We start from the raw sequence: 18,818 nt of genomic DNA, 5'->3' as shown, positions 1-18,818 counted from the left end.
AGTACTCCAACAACCTGTAGTACAAGGCTTAATTTTAAGAAGCTATAGTAAACAAGAGACAAAATCAAAGCAATTCTCTTTCCTAACTAGTAACAGCACAGAGAATGCAGTCTTTTCCATATCACAGTAAAAGTACAGTGAACAAAACAGCTCAACAAACCTTAAGACAAAAAAGTGCAGGTTATTAATGTTTACATGCAGTTGATAAGCATTCCAAATGTCACATTATGCACTGTAAAAGCTCAACTTTACTATATGGAAATAAGAAAAATGCACCTTGGGGGAAAGGGGAAAGCAATTTAATCATTTCCAGTGATTTTGTAAGTAAAGAAATTCCTAACTATTGTACGGTCACCTCATATTTAACATTGTATGAATATTAAAAGCAAACAATTTAATGGGAAAATGCACAGTACAATGGAAATAGCTTGTTATTCAACACATACAGTAGATCTCAAAAACAAAGACAACACACTCAACCAGGGAGCTTAAAAATATCAAATCAAAACCCAAAGAACCAGCAGAAAAAAAATCCTTCAAAAAGACAACTGTTTCACCTTCCTAGGCCAATGCTTTACAATGTGAGAAGCACTGATACCTTCCAGCTCCTACAGGTGGTGTCTTCTACATACAGCAGTAAGATCTATATGGCTGATTTGCCAAGAAACAATTCCATCCCCAGAACTCTCTATAGCAGACAAAATCCTTTTTTTAAAACCAAAATACTTTCTACAGAATTCCAAACCAAAATGTACTGTTTAAGGCATCTTTTTTTTATAACATTTTCTCTTCACTCAAAGATGATAGTCATGCAGCAGTTTAATGATAAAAATATATTAATATTTTACTATACAGCAGCAAGAAGTTAGTTGTCAATTAAAAGCACACGAACATCTTTAAATGAAAACCTGTAAAAGACTATCGATACAAACAATTTCAGTTTGGAGGACACCAGCTTGGTAAAGTGCTCTCCTAAGCTTTGCATTTTCATACCCTACACCTTGAATATATGAGTTATAGAACATACTTTTGATAGAAGGCTTGTACACTTGGGGAACACAAATACACTTAGCATATAATGTAGCCAGTAATAACTAGCACCACAGCTACATGGAAATCCTTTACACATACCAACTTGGCTTTCACTTTTAAAATGAAACTCAGAATCCATGGCTCAGTAGGATAACTATAATTGTGTTGCTCTGCTTTTTAACAGGTCTACATAAGTTAATAGCACTGGCAAAAATCAAAGAATAGCTTCAGACCTCTTACTAGTTTAGGAGACAGTGCTAGTGACCACAAATAGACTTGCTACCTGATGTCCAAGTACAGGTTCACTGGAAATTGCTGCACGTTAGTTAAGTTTTTAAAATCTTTCTACACATAATAAAAAAAATATATTATGAACGATACATCTCATATACACAATAATGACAAAACACCTACTCAATCAAAGCAAACAGATGCAGAAAAATATGGGAGATTTCCTTTTTCTTTCTTTTCTCTTTTTCCTTTTACTATTGAATAACTTTGGTTCCAACCGTAAAAATCACAACTTAGCAAATTTCATTTAAATGCCTTTTTTAATAATTTCTTCATGTTCACAGAAGTTTCACTGACCATTTTTATATGTTTAAGGTCCAGATGCAATGCATATTGTATAAAAGAGAGCACTTATTGTTTACCTTGCATGAATTAAACCTACGTACCTTTAACTCTACAAACTTCTGCATAACATTTAGACAAAGCTCAGACACACAGCATGCCTAGCCCTCATATATATACACATCTCTAATCACAGGTATATAGGGTGTCAAATATACTATAATAACCTCCATGTAAGGTTTGAAATTTGGTAACAAAATGAGAAAAACTAAAAATATTATTTTACGTGTTCTAAAATATCTCTTTTTTGTGCTAAAGTCAAATGTTAGCTCAACATGAAAAGGACTTTTATATAATTCAGCAATATTATAATCTTGACCATTTTGCAAACACTTTTAATAATAATAGCTTAAACGTGTACAAAAGTTCTTGGTTAATTAGGGAAATAAACACTCAGTTCTTTATATTTTTTAATCAAGTAGGAAACACAGTTCATATAATGTTATTACTTTTTGTATTTTTTTTGTTTTTTGTTTTTAGCAGCTGCTTACTGTTTTATATGGTGGATAAAGTGGACAACATCCAGCGATGGGTGGCAAGTCAAGAAGAGAAACTGTCAGTTGGTGGAGGTTCTGTGGGTGGTGCTCCCTTGGAGTTAACAGTTATTTCTTTTTTTTTTATTTTTATTTTTTACTTTTTAACTTTTTATTTTCTCTCTTTCTTTACAGTATATTTTCTGTGTGTGGCTGTGTGTGTGTGTGTGTATGCATGTGTGTGTGGGTTTTTTCCATTCAGTTTGATCAATCTTCTTCCCCTTCTTCTTCACCCTGCAGCAACAGGGTGGCAGCGGCGGTCTCCTCCTGCTGTTGCTGCTGCTGCTGGTGGAGCTGCTCACAGGCAGCTCGCTTCTCCCTCTGTTTCTCTTGAATCTTCTTCATCTCCTCCGAGTACTTGCAGAAGGTGTGTCCGAACTTGGCCCACACCTTGTAGGGCACGGTGATGGAGTTGCGGTAGGTGGGCTTAACCTCGCTCACTCGCATAAACACGCCGTACTTGTTAGAGCCCACATCGAAGAAGAAGCGCTTGTTGTCCACAGTCAAGGAGGTGCCCTCGGGCAGCTCGGCCGGCTCCTCCTCCACTCCGTAGTCATCGATGAGCTTGGCCAGAGCGTCGCGGAACTCGATGAGCCCCTGTGCGGGCAGCGCAATGGTCTGGCCCTGCGTGGAGCCCAGGCCGGGCCCCCGGTTGACCGTCTGGCGGATGCGCAGGAAGCGGCCGCGCTGGTTCTCCTTGAGATCCATGTAGTACTTGCGGTTCTCGCGCACCAGGAACTCGCTCTTGAGCGCCCGGCGCGGCTCGTCCTGCGCCTGGGCCAGGTCGGGCGGCTGGCTGGGGCCCAGCTGCGCGTAGTGCTCGATGAAGTCGCCCAGGTAGTCGCGGAACTCCACGGCCACTGACATGGAGAGAGTGAGGCGGCTCTTGTTGCCGCCCGCGCCCACCTCAGCAATCTTCAGAAAGCGGCCCTTGGCGTTCTGCTTCACGTCCAGGTAGAAGCGCTTGTTCTGGATGTCCACCCGCTTGGAGGCCAGCTCCTGCGTCTCGTGCTGCAGCCCCCCCGGGGCCCCGCCGCCGCCGCCGCCACTGCCGCCGCCGCCCCCGCCGCCACCACCGCCCCCGCCGGAGCCCGAGCCCGAGCCTGGGTGCCCCAGGGAGCCGCCCGAGCCCAGCGCCGCACCACCCTGCTCGCTGCCGCTGTCTCGGTCCGCCATGATGCTGCGCTCCGCCGCCGCGCCGCCGCCGCCGCCGCCGCCGCCTGCCGCTCCGCCCGCCGCCTCAGTCGCCTCAGCCGCCGCTGCTTTCCCTCCCCGGCTCCGCCTGCTGCCGCCGCAACCCCCACAGCCAGTCAGCCACTCTCGCGAGATCTGCGGGAGAGACGAGACCCGGTAACAGGGCACTGACTCCCCAGTACAGTAGCAGGGCGCCCTACTGTACGCGCCCACCCGCCCGCCGGCACGTGACATGCGCCCCCTCCCTGATGCCAGCCCCCCGCCCGCCCGCCCGCCAGGCGGCGCCCACCCGCCGGCCCTCACCCTACACCCCTGGCGTGGGGGGGGGTGTGTGTGTGGGACGCGCCGCGTCGCAGCTGCCGCCGCCACCACCACTGTGGCTGTCGCTGTTGGCCAGACCCTGGGCAGCCTCGGCCCAGGGAGTTGGGAGACCAGGGGTGAGAAGGGGACTGCCATACTAAGCACAGGGAGCGGGCCTGAGCTCTGCATTCCAGTGACCCCAAAGAGAGTATGTGGGGGGAAGGGCCTGTGAAGCGCTACTGAGCCGGCTGCAGACAGGGGACACCAAGTCACGGCCACCCCCTTCCATGTGGGCCTCAGCCAGACCCAAACCCAAACCCAGACAGGCCCACCCACTGCCCGCCTGGGCTGTCTCCTACCGCAGAGCCCTGGCCGCAGAGGCGGGCAAGAACAGGAGAGGTGGTGCGGCGGTAACCCTTAGCTGCAGAAGGGGCTGCTTGGGATGAGGACGGGGCGCCGGCAGCAGTGGCGCGGAGCAGCAGACACCTAGCCTGTCCCTCCCCTCGCTCCCGCCGCTTCCCCCTCCCCGCGCACGGCAGCGACTCTGGCCTCAGATGATCCCGCTCCCCCCTCCCCCCAACCGCAGCCCCGCACAGTCGGGCGGGCAGGCGGGCGGGCGCACTCACCGGCGGGGGGGAGCCAAGCAGAGGACGGCAGCCGCACCAGGGCCGGGGTGCCCGCAGTGCCTGTTCCCGTTGGCTCTCCCCTTCCCCCCAAGCAACAATCAAAAAGAAACCCCACGCTCACCCAAAAACCTTCAACGAACCCCCTTTGGGACCACAAATGCCCGCCTGCCTCCCCCTCCTCCTTCCGAGATTTGGGGAAGGGGGGCACCCTGCTCAAGGCTGAGCCCAGCCTGGGTTGCCGGCCAGCTCTGCGGATGAACCAGGCCCTGCCGAGCCTTCAGCCCCTAACCCACTCTTTTTCCCCTCTGGAAGGACCCAGAACGGAGGAAAAACCAAGCAAGATTTAGTAAATTCACGAGCTAAAAATGTCAGGAATTTCCTGGGAAACGCAGTTCCTTACGGGTTTCATTAACGCAGGTTCGCTCGCCCCTTTTATCCCTCCTCCCAGAAACTCCTTAGTATCTAGGAGAGCCCCTACCTCTCAAAAAGTAAAACATTAAATGATTAGTGGTTTTTAGGTAGACAGCTAGGTTACCAACCATTAATTAACCCATGGATCTTTGGACAGTGACAGCTAAAGGGGGTCTCCGGTCTCAGAAAAACTCGGAAAGAAGTGTTTTCTTTCTTCCTAAATCTAAAGCATAATCTAGGGCCTGTATTCCTTCTCCTACATATATAGCAAATGCTCATACTCCCTCCCTGCAGTCTGCAGTTCTAAGAGTTGGGGAGAAGCTAAGGCCTATCTCCAGGGGAACCCCTGCCATTGCCCCTACATTCTCCTTGTCACCTTCTGCAGGGGGCTCAAGGAAAGACATCACAGCTTTACTCCTGGCTTTCTCACGCATAGATTGCTGTCTCCATCCTTAGAAGAGTGTTTCTGTCCCATCTGTGGGTTCCGTTCCCACTGAATATCCCTCAACCCCCGAAGTAAGGGGTCTTCCCTCCCTCATTCAGCCCCAGAGACAGCTGAATACCATGGTTGTGCAAGGTTCCTGGAAAAGAAAGGGGTGAAGACGACTAAGGATCAAGAAACCCAGATCAGTCTAGGACCTAAGCCTTGGCAAGACCTGAGCCCTCAAAGCTCCCTAATGTATCCCTTTACCTCCTAAGCAAACCTGCCTGCTAAGTATTCATAGCTTCCTTTTTCTTTTAGCAAGGGCCCATTCTACCCAGCAATAGCTATTCTGGCTCTGGACTGATGTTTGCTACTTCCCGCTAAAGAGCAAGAAACAGGGAAAAGCACTATGGCTACCAAAGAGCAAATTGGAGTAGTGCTGTGGGAACCAGCTCCCGAACTACCTCCTAGTCCAGCGGTCCCTGAAATGGTTCCCTGAAGGGGGGGCCCATTCTGAGAGACAGAAATCAAGGCTTTGGGCCCCGTAAAGACTTCTCCTTAGTTGGAGGGCATCCTCCAGTATCGTGTAGTACCATTTTAGTGCTGATCTTACTAAATTCCCTCCCTTGTCCTCAACTCTGTAAGGAAGGGGAGAGAAAAACTGTTGGCGCACTTCCCAACGCGCAAAAATTCAAGTGAGAAAAAGCAGTGGCTACTCCAAACTCACACAGTAGCGATCAGGACCCTGGATAGACCCTGGCCCCAAACGGACGGGAAGGCTGTGTGGCAGGGTCTCCGCACAGAGCAAGGCGGGGCATTAAGCTCCCAGCTGTAAACTGAGGCTAAGATCTGTTTAGATCTGTCTATCTAGAAGAGCCGCTGCTCTTCTGGGGTTTACCTTGCACAGAACCAAGCCCTTACCCACTCAAGAAAGCTCATAGCAGTAAGAAGCCCAATGGGATTGTGATGAGGGGGCACGTGCCTGCCAGTCCCATTCTTCTAAGCTAATGACTGTTTCCCCCAGGACAGAAAACTAGGGCTTAAAAATGCCCACCTTCCTAGACCAACTTTAGAGTTTAAATTTCTCGCTTCTCTGTCCCAAACATTTACATCCAGGGGTCCTGAAGCGGTTTGAGTTTGGGAACACCCTGATTTTCTGAAAAAGTGTCACTAGAAACTGAGTTCTTAGTTCCCCAGCACACAGGCAACTGATGAAGCTTCTAGACAAAACACAAGTTAAATATCATTTGCATGCTCAAACTGGGAATTTTAAACTCAAATCAGCAAACGACTCAGACCTGTATCTCTCCACATAAATGTGCATTTGCTTATTTTGTTATTTGTTATATATGTGTAAAATTTCTACCATTATATATCAGCCTCTCCCCTATTTTACAAATGTATCTAAAAGGTAAGCAAGGCTAATAATGGCTTTTCCAAAATAATTCAATGATAAATTAGACATTTAGCACATTTCCACTACTCAAAAAGTTAACTTCAGGATAAGCCTGTAAGTGTGGGGCTTTGGTCAGACTAGGAAGGGGATGGTGAAAGGCGGCTTTCTTTAGGCTACAGAATACGGTAGCCTTAAAAGGCAGTCTAGGAAGAATGAATATTGTCTCAGAGGAAGGTCTTAAAAAGTTCAGAAGCTTAAAAAAGAATTTCAGAGTTAGATTTGCATCCTAACATTGAAAACCCATTAGAAAATTTATAGATTTAAAAGGACTTCTAGCCATTTGTTAATTACCTAAATAATATACTTAGTAAATTAAAAGTCAGTTCTAGTATTTAACCTTTTGAATTTGTTAGTTTGAAACAAACAGTTGTAAAATTAGATTGATAATTTCAATACAATGTAGGAAAGGCAAAGAGGAAACGAAATAAATGAACATGCAGCAAAATATCAGTGTTAAATAAAAATCATTAAAAAATATTCCCTTTCTACTCTAAGTTTGCTTACTTTAAAAAAATCTGATAAACGTCTAGATTTCTTGTGCTTTTATTAACACTACACACACATTTTGAAGAGAACAGAGATTGCTTTATTTTTAATCCCACTATCTCTATGTCGTTAACAAATTCTTACCAACAAAAATTGTTCACAAATGAAACAAACATTAGGCAGAACAAAAAGGAAAAAAGCTTCAATTTTCCTCAGCCTGAACTACGGGTAATTCTAATATGCTTTAGTCTTTAAAAGTAAAAATTAACACACACACACACATTTATAAAATAAACTTGGAGGGAGAGAATCTACCTCTGAGTAAAAAACCCTTTTGGTTATGGAGTTCCCAACAGAAACAATATGCTGATTAATATCACAGATTTCCAAAATAAAAGAGAAGCAAGAACATTAGAAATTGTTTCAAGAGCTACTTAGGTTAAATGCCTGTCTTAAACTACACAATTATCTTCAATACCCAAATCATTAAAACTAACTGGAATGTTGTACTGCAAGTGTTCAAAGTGGAGGAATTACCCATTTCTTCTCATGCCTCTCTACCAGGAAAATGAAGTGAAACTCTCAAGTAAATGTTAACGTTTAACAACAACAAAGACTAATAGTAACAGTATTTCATCAATCATTTTTTTAAAAGCACATTGTCCTTCTATAGCTCACCTAATCTTCAAAATTATGCCTCTCCAATACTATTTTAATGTTTAAAGATATGAATTAAACATTTAAAATCTGAAGAGAACAATCCATGTGACAGAACTCTCGCATTTCACAAAATGTTTTCACTTTAAGCATTTGCAAAAGAGTTAAATAAACATAGCACACATTTCTAAATTCGATAAAAGATTCCGAGAAACCGACATTTTATGTACCCAAAAGGCCCAAACAGAACCGATGCAAATATCAATAGCTCACTCTCTTCCGGCTGATACTTAAAAGGTTTTACTAGTACCCAAAGGAATGAAATCAGCAACTCTCTCCACACTCTAGTCAACATTTCAATTTTGAAAGCCGCAATTCGCAAACGTCAGTTTGGGCTGGGATCAGTGGGGGTCTTTAAGTAATTAAAAAAAAATCCTTTTCTCCGCTGACAGTCTACCAAAAGATGTCAAACCAAATTCGTCTGTTACAAAGCACTGGGACCTCCCTTCCAAGGACACGGGACACAACCATAGACACCGCTGCAAAAAGCTCTCCAAAAGCACCTGGCCCGACAGAACGAATTAGAACCCTCGAAAAGGTCCCCTCACACACAGCGGAAATGAAGGTGGCATTTATTTAGGGGTAGACAGCAACGAGCCAAAGAAAGTTGCCCTAGCCGGACTTGGGCCTTTCTCTATCCAAGTTCAGAATCAAGGCAAATACATTTGTGGGGGTCCCTTCTGGAGACACTCCAGCCGCCTCCGGAGGCCACTGTCATTCAAAGGGAATACCCTCCAGCTTCGCATCCGTTCCTTTTGCCCCCGAATAAAGACAGAGGAGGCTGTTGGGCTGACCTAGCTCCGTGGGGCAGCAAAAATGCCTTGTTCGGGCCACCCATCATTGGGCCTGCCTTCATCTGCGATGTCAGCACCAATGTATTATTTTTTATTTTTACAACGCATCCTGGGCGGGTGTATGCATTGCGGGGGTGGGGGTTGAACAGAGGAGAGGAGAGGTTGGTAGTGAAGCCTAGAACCCTCCTTCCTTTCCCCTCCTGCGAGGGCTGCTGTGCAGGGAGTGTCGGCCACATTTGGCGCACTGTCCCAGGCCCGGGGCGAAGGTGGCCAGGGGAAATGGGGCTTAGGAATTGCTAAGCAAACGGCACCATTGGTGGTCTACTAGCGTCAGCAGAGGTAGGAATGTCTTTTTTTTTTTTTTTTTAAAGGGGCGTGTGATTTTGTTCTTTTTTGGAGGTGGGAGTCCGTTCGTTCGTTCGTGCGCTACGGGGGGGGGGGGGGGGGGGGGGGGGGGGGGGGGGGGGGCGTTGCTGCACTGCCTGAGTCCCCGGAGGGAGGGTGCGAGGATGTCTAGAATGGTACAGTAATTATTCCTGGGACATAAGAGGGCAATTAGAAGGGACGGGGTGGGCGGCACCTCGAGTTGTGGCAGTGGCAGCAGGGAAGGTCGCGAGGGGCTTACCCGGGCGGGCGGGCGCTGTCCTGCCGCAGGTGAGGGAGGGCGCGGGCTGGAGGGAGGGAGGGCGCGCGCGAGGCAGGCGGTAGGCTGGCGCGAGGAAAGGGGGAGGGGAGGAGGGGGAGGAGGGCGCGCGCGCGCACACCTGTCCTGGACAGCGGCGCGAGCCGAGCGGCGCCTCACTCGGGCTCTGCCGGCTGAGGAGGAAGGAGGGCGGGCTGGCAGGCGGGGGCGGGACGCCGAGGGGAGGAGGAGGAGGCGGCTCGGATGGCTGGCCCGACTCTCGCTCGTTCTCCCTCCCGCGGGCAAGTCCGGCTCACACCCTGCTTCTCCCGCTCACTCACAGCCCCCTTGACTCTCCCTCCTCCTCCTCCTTCCCCTGCGGGATCCGCTCGCCGCCGCCGCAGACGGCAAGTCGTGGCAGCCAGACGTCGGCGCGTAACCCGGCGCTCCGTGCGTGACTCCGAGCGACGTCAGCGCGCGCTCCGCGCTACCCACCATCTCTCCCCCATCCTCCCCCCGTGGCTCGCGCCCTCCGCCCTCGCGTCCCTCCGTTTCAGTTGCCGCGGCGGCGGGCGCCGGGCGCGCTCCCTCCGCCCTCCTCTTGCGCGTGCGCGCGCCTTCTGCGCCGTTGGCGCGTCAACAGCCCGCGGCCCAGGCCTTGAGGCGCGTCTGAGGAAGGGGCTGCCTGTGGCCTCTTTGCGCGCACTTCCTCCACTCACCGCCTGTGGCGCCCCTAGGAGGACTTATCCCGCGTTGGGCTTTGAAGGCTGGAGCTAGGCTCTGGCGGGTCTAGAACCCTGTAGGGCCTGCATCAGCTCCAACTTAGGGCCCTAAGCGTCGTTAACCGCGCAGCTACCACCCTGTCCCTCTCTCCCTATGCCCTCGTTCCGCCCGCATCTCTCAGGAGGCAATAAGCCTTTTATCTCCCGGGAGGGTCTCACCTTGGTCTTCAGAAGCCTGCGGTGAGGGCTAGAAGGGCAGAATTAGCATAAAGAAGAAAGAGGCGAGACCACGTTCAGGCTTTAGCCCCAGGAATCCTTGACAGGAAGCGTGGGGTTGCTGCCCAGCCTCCCACGCAGTGTAGGTGAAACTGGGCCCCTTTGAGGGGCTGTGACTAAGGACAAAACCCTGATAAATATTATTTATGCGTCCTTGGACTGAGAGGGAGAAAGTGTAAGAGACGAGTTAATTTTCATAAACTGCTACGCAGGGGCGAAATGCAGAATTATAAAATGTCCTTTAAGAGTTTTCTTGAAATCTTACCAAGTTTGACAAGATGTTTGGTACAGGGTAACTTTTTCCGATACTTTGTATGCTGTCACCTCTCCATCCTGCAACACGGCATACATGGAAGATGGATCAATTAAAAAATGATCAATTAAAAATTACCTGCAAAACAAATAATAAAGTGCCTTCACCATCTTTATCACTATTTAAATAGATGTCATTGTATAGTTGAGAAAAATTTAGTCACTCTCCTTATTTAGCTGAGCATATTTTATTTTCAAGTTACCTTGCAATACACAGTAAATACCCTTTTATTAGGCAATATTAGACTTAAACTCACTTATTATAGGACTGGGCCTTTTTTAAGGAATTGCATCTAGTTAAGCCTTTGAATCAAGTAGGAGTGAGATGAAATTAACCCCATTTTATAGAGGAGAAAATTGAGTTACAAAAACGTAAGTTCAGAGTTGCAAGGAGTCTGTGACCCATAAAGGGATCTATTATTACCTACTTTATCCACTAAACCAGAAACCCCTCTATTGTTTACTTGTGAGTATCTTTGGATGCCTCTCTCCCCCTTCCCATGTATTGTAGTCAGTGCCGAATGTCTGAGAGAAACAGATTTCGGAGGCATTCCTGGAGAACCCAAATCACACAGGACTCTACAAGGTTTGAGGTTGGAATTCCCTGCCATAGAAAATTACAGCTGTGCAATAAGTTATTGTGAAGCAAATCAGATTCTCTACTAACAACAAAGTGTGTATTAATCCCTAATTAGAGGTGATAAAACTTTTGAGGCAGGTTTAAGAATGATGGGTCATTTCTTTTCAATTGCTTCTTTATTCACCTCATCCTTAGGTGGCAGCACTACTATATAAATATCTTTTAAAACTACAGTCTTCTGCAACTGGATATCCTGAAGAGTGTTTTATCCTAAATACATCCAACTCTATTGTGGAGATTAGAAATATGAAATCATACCTGAGAATTAGAATACTTAGTAGAATACTTAGGAGGTTCTAGAGGAGGAAGAACAGAAAGGGTTTCAGAGAAATTAGTACATGTAGTTACTGAAGGAAAAGATTTGAAAGTTTTTAAAAAGCTTTTTCTGTTTTCTTTTTAAGGTATATGAGGCGCAAGTAGCACCTTTACTCTAAACCTGATCTCCTATTGAACGAGCACAAAATAACCTTCCAAAACAAACTATAGTTCTCATTATTGATTTTTTAAGTAAGCTCTGCTCCCAAGGTGGAGCTTGAACTCATGACCCCTAATTCAAGAATTGCATGCTCTACCAAATGAGCCATCCAGGCACTCCTAACTCTAATTTTATAATTGTAATAATTTTATAATTCGTCATTAAACTGCATCAAGCTTATGAGGATCCCAAATAGCACCTTACTGTTGACCCTTGTGAAAGAGAAGAATTCTTGGCTCCTTTCCCCGCTTCCTAAATTGTTCATATACAAACTAAACCACCGTTCCTCAAACTCAGAGAAGTGATAATACAAACTAAACTAAACTATCTGTAAAGTGACAGCAATTTACAGATATTCTATATCTTAATATCTGCCACAGTGTTTGAGGGTAACAAATTGTGATGTACAGGAGCTATTTGAATCAGTATTATCTAAGTAGAACTTCATTATAATTCATTTTGTATTGTTACAGTAGCTTTCCCTGTACCCCTTTATCCAAGCAACCAAACAAAATTGAATTTACATGTATTTCAAAATAGACTATGTTAGATTTACAGTATAAACAAACCTACCGAAGAATATACCTGTATGATCATCAGGAGTGGGAAAGCAATTATTTCTGGGTAGAGGATCAAGTGTTGTTAAAGTCTTTCTTGATGGCAGCTTCCATCTTTCTCAGGTCAAACTTGGAGAAGGAATCTCAAGCAAATTGGTAGGGCTCAAACTCAGCAGTATTATGTTAAGATTTTTAAGCTCTCTGGTGCCAGCAAATCATGCAGCCTGGGGCCCTTTGCTCCAAACTTCTGCCAACTCCATTTTGGCAGTAAAGTGTTCTGTTGAACAAAGTTTGCACGTGTTTGGGGTGTGAAGTGGTTCCTCGGGCATTTATCTGGTTTTATTCCAGTTTGGGGACTTGAAGACAAGAGTCAGAAGCATGAGACTTGTTTGGTTCATATATGCCCTGAAACAGACTATGTTAGTGATCTGGAATTTTCACGTAAACAAGGACAGCTTTTTATTTGTTGATATAAGTTTTATTGACGTGGACCATTTAGATTACTCCTTAAACGTTAACATGGTATTGAACCATTCTCAAAAGCAGGTAAGCAGAACCCTCACTGTTGAGGGTACAGAGCTGTGGCAAATCACTCCTCATCTTCCTACCTACAATACCACCAAATACCACTTGAGAGCAAAAAGTCCAGTAATTATTTAAACTTGATCTCACTGTCATATATTGTTATGAGCCTCTGATCTTTTTTGGTATTGGTTGTCTGGTTTCATCTTTTTTACCTACTTCTTCCTATCTTGGAGTCATTGATTAACAACACTTGGCCCAGGTATGTGTGCTAATTTGTCTTTGGGAGGGGGGCTCCTCTTCCTGTGGGAAACATATACATTCTCAATTTCCATTATTTTTTAAGCAATCTTAATGGAAAGTCCTTGAATAATCTGAGATAACAGAGTTTGAAAGCCATTAAAACTGCTGTTGAGATATTCTTTTGTTTTTGTTTCTTCTCAGTTTAAGAGTAATGGAAGGAATGGGGCACCTGGGTGGCTCAGTTGGTTAGGCATCCAATTTTGTCCAACTTTGGCTCTGGACGTGGGTTTGAGTTGTGTTGGCAGCTCAGAGCCTGGAGCCTGCTTCAGATTCTGTGTCTCGCTTCCCTCTCTGCCCCTCCCCGACTTGTGCTCTGTCTCTGTCTCTCAAATAAAAACATCAAAAAAAAATTTTTTTTAAAGAATAATGGAAAGAAAAAAGTGTGAAAGTAAAAGTTACAGATGTTGAAATTATTGTATTTTAACCACGATCAATGGAATGTCAATTTGTAATATACAGCATAGTAACTTGAAAATGGTAGTTATTTTTGATACCTTTGCCACTGTGTGGCCTAGATTCCTATGTGTACCTTTCACTTTCCTTTCCTTCTGTTAAAAAGTAATTCCAAGTCAGAACTGACATATGGATGAGATGAAGAGACAATGAAGAGGAAATCTGGGCCTTTCCAAAGAATGGATCTGTCTGCACTGAAAGTACTACTGAACTTTGTTGCATATTTTATGGTGACCCCAAAACTCCTTTGTTGGCTTACTTTAAAATATAAATTCATTGCAGTTTTACTACCTGGAGCAAGATTAAATGCATGCATATGTAAGTGGGTGTTGTACATGCAACCAGATTGCCCTGCCCTTTGAAGCTAGTTTAGACCATTTTTATAACCGAATATAGTAGCATTTTCCAATTAGATGAAGATCAGTTGGTTTCTCTCAATGGTGAGTAAAATATGTCAGAGGAAAAATCAAGAGAATCTTCCATGTGAAAGTCCAAAGTAAGTTCTTTCCTTAATATTTTGTATTTTTATTTTGTAATTCTTTAATATTTAGTCTTTTTAAACTTTAAGTATACTTTTTCTTCTTGTCTACTTAAACACTCAAAATTAGTTATGAAATGTAAGCATAATGATTGGTTTTTAGTTCTTAGAGAGTAAATAAATATTTACTTGATAAGCATGTGTATAGGGAAGAAATGTTTATTTAAATTACTCTTCTAGAATTCCATATATATATATATATATTACGTAAACATATTACAGCTGATGTTTAGGTGGCACTTAAATTTTTTTTTTTTTTGCTTTGAATTTCCTTTTGGAAAGAAAGTATTACCTGCTATATCAGGACTAGTTCTTAGAATCCATCACTGTTTATCAGCCTTATTTTCTTAAATCATTTATTGAACAATATCCATCAATTACCTATTCGCCAGACATTGTTCCACGTGCTTGAACATACCAAGTTCCTGTTCCCATAGAGTTTCCAGTTTAGTAAGACCGATAATAAACAAATATATAATATAATGCTGGATAGTGGTAGGTGCTTACAAGAAAAAGAAAGTAGTAAAGGGGCAAGAGTTCGCTGTGTGATTGTGTGCGCGCATGCCTCTCATGTGATATTTCAAATAGAGTGATCAAGGAATCCTCTCTGAGGAAGTAACATCTGATCAGAGACCTGAAGTAGTCAGTCATGAGAACATTGGGGAGATGTTCTAGGCATCATGAAAAATTTATGCCACATAAAGTCACACAGCTATAATCCAGGTAACATCCATGTGGTAACTATGTATACATCTTTTTTTTTTTTTTTCCCTTAAGAGAGAAAAATTCATTAGATTTTTCTGGCTATATACATTAGGCTTTCAGTAAAGTTTTTCATTTCATATCATTATTCTATACTTCCCATGCTTATTATTCCCTTACTTAATACAAAAAGATTTATGGTAGACAAAGCTTCACAATTCCTTATCTGCAAATTCAAAATCCAAAACACTTTTTTCTTATTTTTTGGTGTAAAAACTGATCTGAACTGACATGACTCTATTTAAAGTCTTCATTATTCCATTTGGTGCGACTATTGATGCATTTCATTGTGGAAATATGTGTTTTATTGGAGGCTGCTGCCCAGGACAACACAGGTTAAGTAAAATGTAGATAGCATAATATGTTATATTCCTAAATATATAAAAAAAATTCAGAAACATATTTGTCCCCAAAGATTTTGGATAATGGATTGTATATCTGAACCAGATTTCTCCTTGATTCTCTGATTAAATATTGCTATTGATGTGAATCTTTATATATTTTTTATTCCAAGTATCACATTTATGTAGTGCTCTTATTATGTATCTAAAACTATGTAAATGCTCCATATATTAGCTCATAAAACCCTCACGATGGCCTTATGAGTGAGTTTTATTTTCCTCATTTCACAAATGAGAAAACTGAGGTGCAGACAGATTAAGGAACCTGGGAAAATCACACAGCTACTACACGACAGAGCTAAGAGTTGAACCTAGACAATTTTTCTTCCTAGCTTGCATTCTTTGCCAATAAACTAACTCTCTGTCTCCCTATTCCTTTCTTCCTCTCCTCTGCTTTGGAGAAGTTTTAAATATCAGCCCTTTCCAAGACCATGGGTTTTTATTTATGCTCTGAAATATCAGACGCCAAAACTTTACATTTTCTTTACAAATATCCTTCAATGCTTGTTTTTGTTTTATTTATTTATTTTTATTTTAATTTTTTAAAAATGTTTATTCATTTTTGAGAGAGACAGAGAGAGAGAGAGAGAGAGAGTGAGTGAGTAGCGAAAGGACAGAGAGAGCGGGAGACACAGAATCCAAAGTAGGTTCCAAGTTCTGAGCTGTCTGCACGGAGCCTGATGTGGGACTCAAACTCACAAGACCTTGAGATCATGACCTGAGCTGCCTGAGGTGAAGTTGGATGCTTAACTGACTGAGCCACCCAGGCACCCCTCATTTTATTTTATTTGCTTCTGGTTTAATTTCAGCCATTTCTATTCTCAGTTGAAATTGTAGATTTACTTTCCTCATTCTCAGTCAGGGTTTCATGTTAACCTTATCTTTCACCATCTTTTTCTTCACTGAATATCCTTGCATAATTATGAAGCACTTCCCTTATAATTGTGGCCTTGTCAGATGTCCGATCACATTTAAAAATTTGCATCTCGCTTACTAACAAGTACCATCTGCTAAATAAAGCTCTGTAGGTTCCTTGCACTCAATGAATTACATAACTTGCTTCAGATAACTTTATTCCAGACATATTAAAGTCTCATTTTTTTGAGTTGGAACTGATTTTGTTTTCATTATTTTGTCCTCAGGTAAGAATCCTCCATAAGCAATTAGAAACTGAGGTCGCTTTTGTATTGATCCATTGATTGATTGCTATCTAAAAGCAAGACTGAGTGTATTTCATGAAGTTGGGCAAAGACTATTACAACTGTCTAACATGGGTAGGGTCAGTTCGAGTAAGTATATTATATTGAGCTTTCTTTCCAAGTATCTATTCTTGATTGTCCTAGAAATCTATTGTGAGACACTCAATAAAGCATTATCTTTTGTGTAATGTTGATAGACTTGTTCTGAGCCAAACATAATTTCTCAGGAGCCACTCAACAGCTCATGTGTGCTAACTTTAGGGGTGCTGTTCATGGCTACCAGAGCTAAAATGGAATTAAACCCATCAATTTTGTCTCATTAGCATACTGTTGAATGAAACAAGCCAACAAGTCCGTTCTTAAATTGCCAAGAAGCAAAAAAGAGACTGAATAAATATATATTTGCGTTGAGATTGGTTATAAAGAACATTAGTTTATTATATGAAAAATTGAGGCCTTTGCCAAGGATTATCTTGTGAACCTTTCTGCCTCTATCTCCTGAGCAATCAAGAAGATAAAATTTTCTCCAGAGACCATGTTCTGGAGACACAGCTTTTCTCCACTGGTTCCTCTGCATTATTCTACATTCGTAGTATCCAATCAATACAAGACCTTTGAGGCACACCATTAATATTTACCAAATTGTAACAATGTCTTGGGGGTAAAAATTTCATTTTATAATTTTATAATTTACCTCAACTGTATATAAACAAACTTTAATGAATTCATGTGATGAATAACTCTTTTAGGTCTTCTGTTTTTTCTAACCTTTAGTTAGGAGATCCCTCCTCTATTCAGTATGGCAGTTAAGAACATGGTCTGAGTAATCTAATCTTCCAGATTTAAAACTCTGCTTTCAAATTCCTAACCATGTGATTTTGGGCAAATTACTTAAGTGAGGATAATACCAATAGCCACATAGATATATTATGAGGATTAAATTAGTTAATTCATAAAAAGTATCTAGAAGAGGATCTGGCACATGGTAAATGCTCCATAAATGTGAACTCCCACCCCCACACCCCAGTGGCACTAACTTTTCCTGCTGTCTCTTAAGACATAAGCCAAGGTCTCAGTCTCTCTCTCTCTCTCTCTCTCTCTCTGTTTCTCTCTGCCCCTCCTCAACTCACGCTGTCTCTGTCTCTCAAATGGGTGATGGGATGAGAAGGGCACTTATTGGGAGGAGCACTGGGTATTGTATGTAAGCCAAGTTGACAATAAATTATATTTAAAAACTAAATAAATACACTTAAAAAGAAAAAAAAAGAAAATTTTGTTGAATAAATAAATAAATAAATCCATTTAGCCTTTGTATTTTTTGCTTATTTTATCCTGGTTCTTCTTTTCTGAACCTCCAGTTTTCCTGAAAGTTCTCTTGTTCCTTTTATCTCTGGAGATTTTAAGTTCGCCTCGTAATGCTGAGATCCCATCCTGGATCATCACAATTTTCAGACTGAGAGGCAAGAGGTTCATTTTGCCACACAATCCATTCATATGTTAGAAAGAAAATTTCCATTTAATTCACCTAGATTTAATTTCACTTATAATCTCTTGGCTCCAGAAAGGCTGATTATTCTCTTTAAAATCTATCCGTACCTTTGAGAGGGGGTCTATTTTGCAGAACTCTTTGTCTCATTCCTTATTTAAAGATAAGGCTATACCACCCTCAGTTTCTTTACATGCACTGTAAGCACCGCTCAGAGCGCCTGGCTGGCTCAGTCAGTGGAATATGTGTCTCTTGATCTCTGGGTTGTGAGTTCAAGTCCCACATTGGGTGTAGAGATTACTTTAAAAAAAGTTTTTCAATCTTTTTTTTTTTTAAATATTTTTATTTATTTCTAGGAGAGAGAGAGAGAGACAGCGTGAGCAGGGGAGGGTCAGAGAGAGAGGGAGATACAGACTCTGAAATAGGCTCCAGGCTCTGAACTGGCAGTCAGCACAGAGCCCGACGCAGGGCTTGAACCCACGAACCACGAGATCATGACCTAAGCGAAAGTCGGACGCTTAACCGACTAAGCCACCCAGGCACCCCAAAAGTTTTTCAATCTTAAAAAGATTAAGCATCAGCTCTCTGTCACTTGGAGTGAGGATGAACTAGATCAATCTCTTAACATTTTTCTTTTTAATACATACAAAAGGCCTATGTAACACATGTATTAGCTCTAAGCTTGATAATATAATGAACTACTCAGTCCAAGAACTAGAACATTTCCCAGTAACTTGCAACTACCTCTGCCTGGACTCCTCCTCTATCTCTTCCCCTGTCCTCAGGCGTACCCAGGCTCCTGAGTTTTGTGCTTATCTTTCAATTGTTGTTTTCTTTTTAAAATTCAGTCTTATATTAAAAAATTAGTTTTTTAACAAGTTTATTTTAAGACAGAGAGAGGGAGGGGGAGAGAACCCTAAGGAGGTTCTTCACTGTCACTGCAT

At 43.2% G+C, this 18,818-nt stretch overlaps 1 protein-coding gene across 2 annotated transcripts; it reads right to left on the bottom strand.

Moving 5' to 3' along the window:
• Positions 1–2,358: 2,358 nt before the first annotated feature.
• On the bottom strand, positions 2,359–9,646 carry PURA (purine rich element binding protein A). Of its 2 annotated transcripts, none has more exons than XM_039252716.1 (2): positions 9,232–9,646; positions 2,359–3,527 (listed from the first exon to the last, which is right to left on the bottom strand). In XM_039252716.1, exon 2 carries the CDS (start codon positions 3,372–3,374, stop codon positions 2,406–2,408), a length of 969 nt encoding a protein of 322 aa, XP_039108647.1. In that variant the 5' UTR covers positions 3,375–3,527; positions 9,232–9,646; the 3' UTR covers positions 2,359–2,405. The 2 variants fall into 2 exon arrangements, with proteins under 2 accessions (XP_039108647.1, XP_039108648.1); XM_039252717.1 differs by lacking the exon at positions 9,232–9,646 and adding an exon at positions 4,052–6,684.
• Positions 9,647–18,818: the final 9,172 nt, after the last annotated feature.

The sequence above is a fragment of the Hyaena hyaena genome, unplaced genomic scaffold (assembly GCF_003009895.1).
Source record: "Hyaena hyaena isolate Hyena2069 unplaced genomic scaffold, ASM300989v1 scaffold_426, whole genome shotgun sequence".
NCBI classification, from domain to species: domain Eukaryota; kingdom Metazoa; phylum Chordata; class Mammalia; order Carnivora; family Hyaenidae; genus Hyaena; species Hyaena hyaena.
The sequence above is the reverse complement of the archived record's forward strand: the minus strand, read 5'-3'. Positions and strand labels throughout refer to the sequence as shown.

What these genes read in the sequence shown, in the direction of transcription:
- PURA (XM_039252716.1), bottom strand. Translation starts at nt 3,374, where the DNA reads ATGGCGGACCGAGACAGCGGCAGCGAGCAGGGTGGTGCGGCGCTGGGC.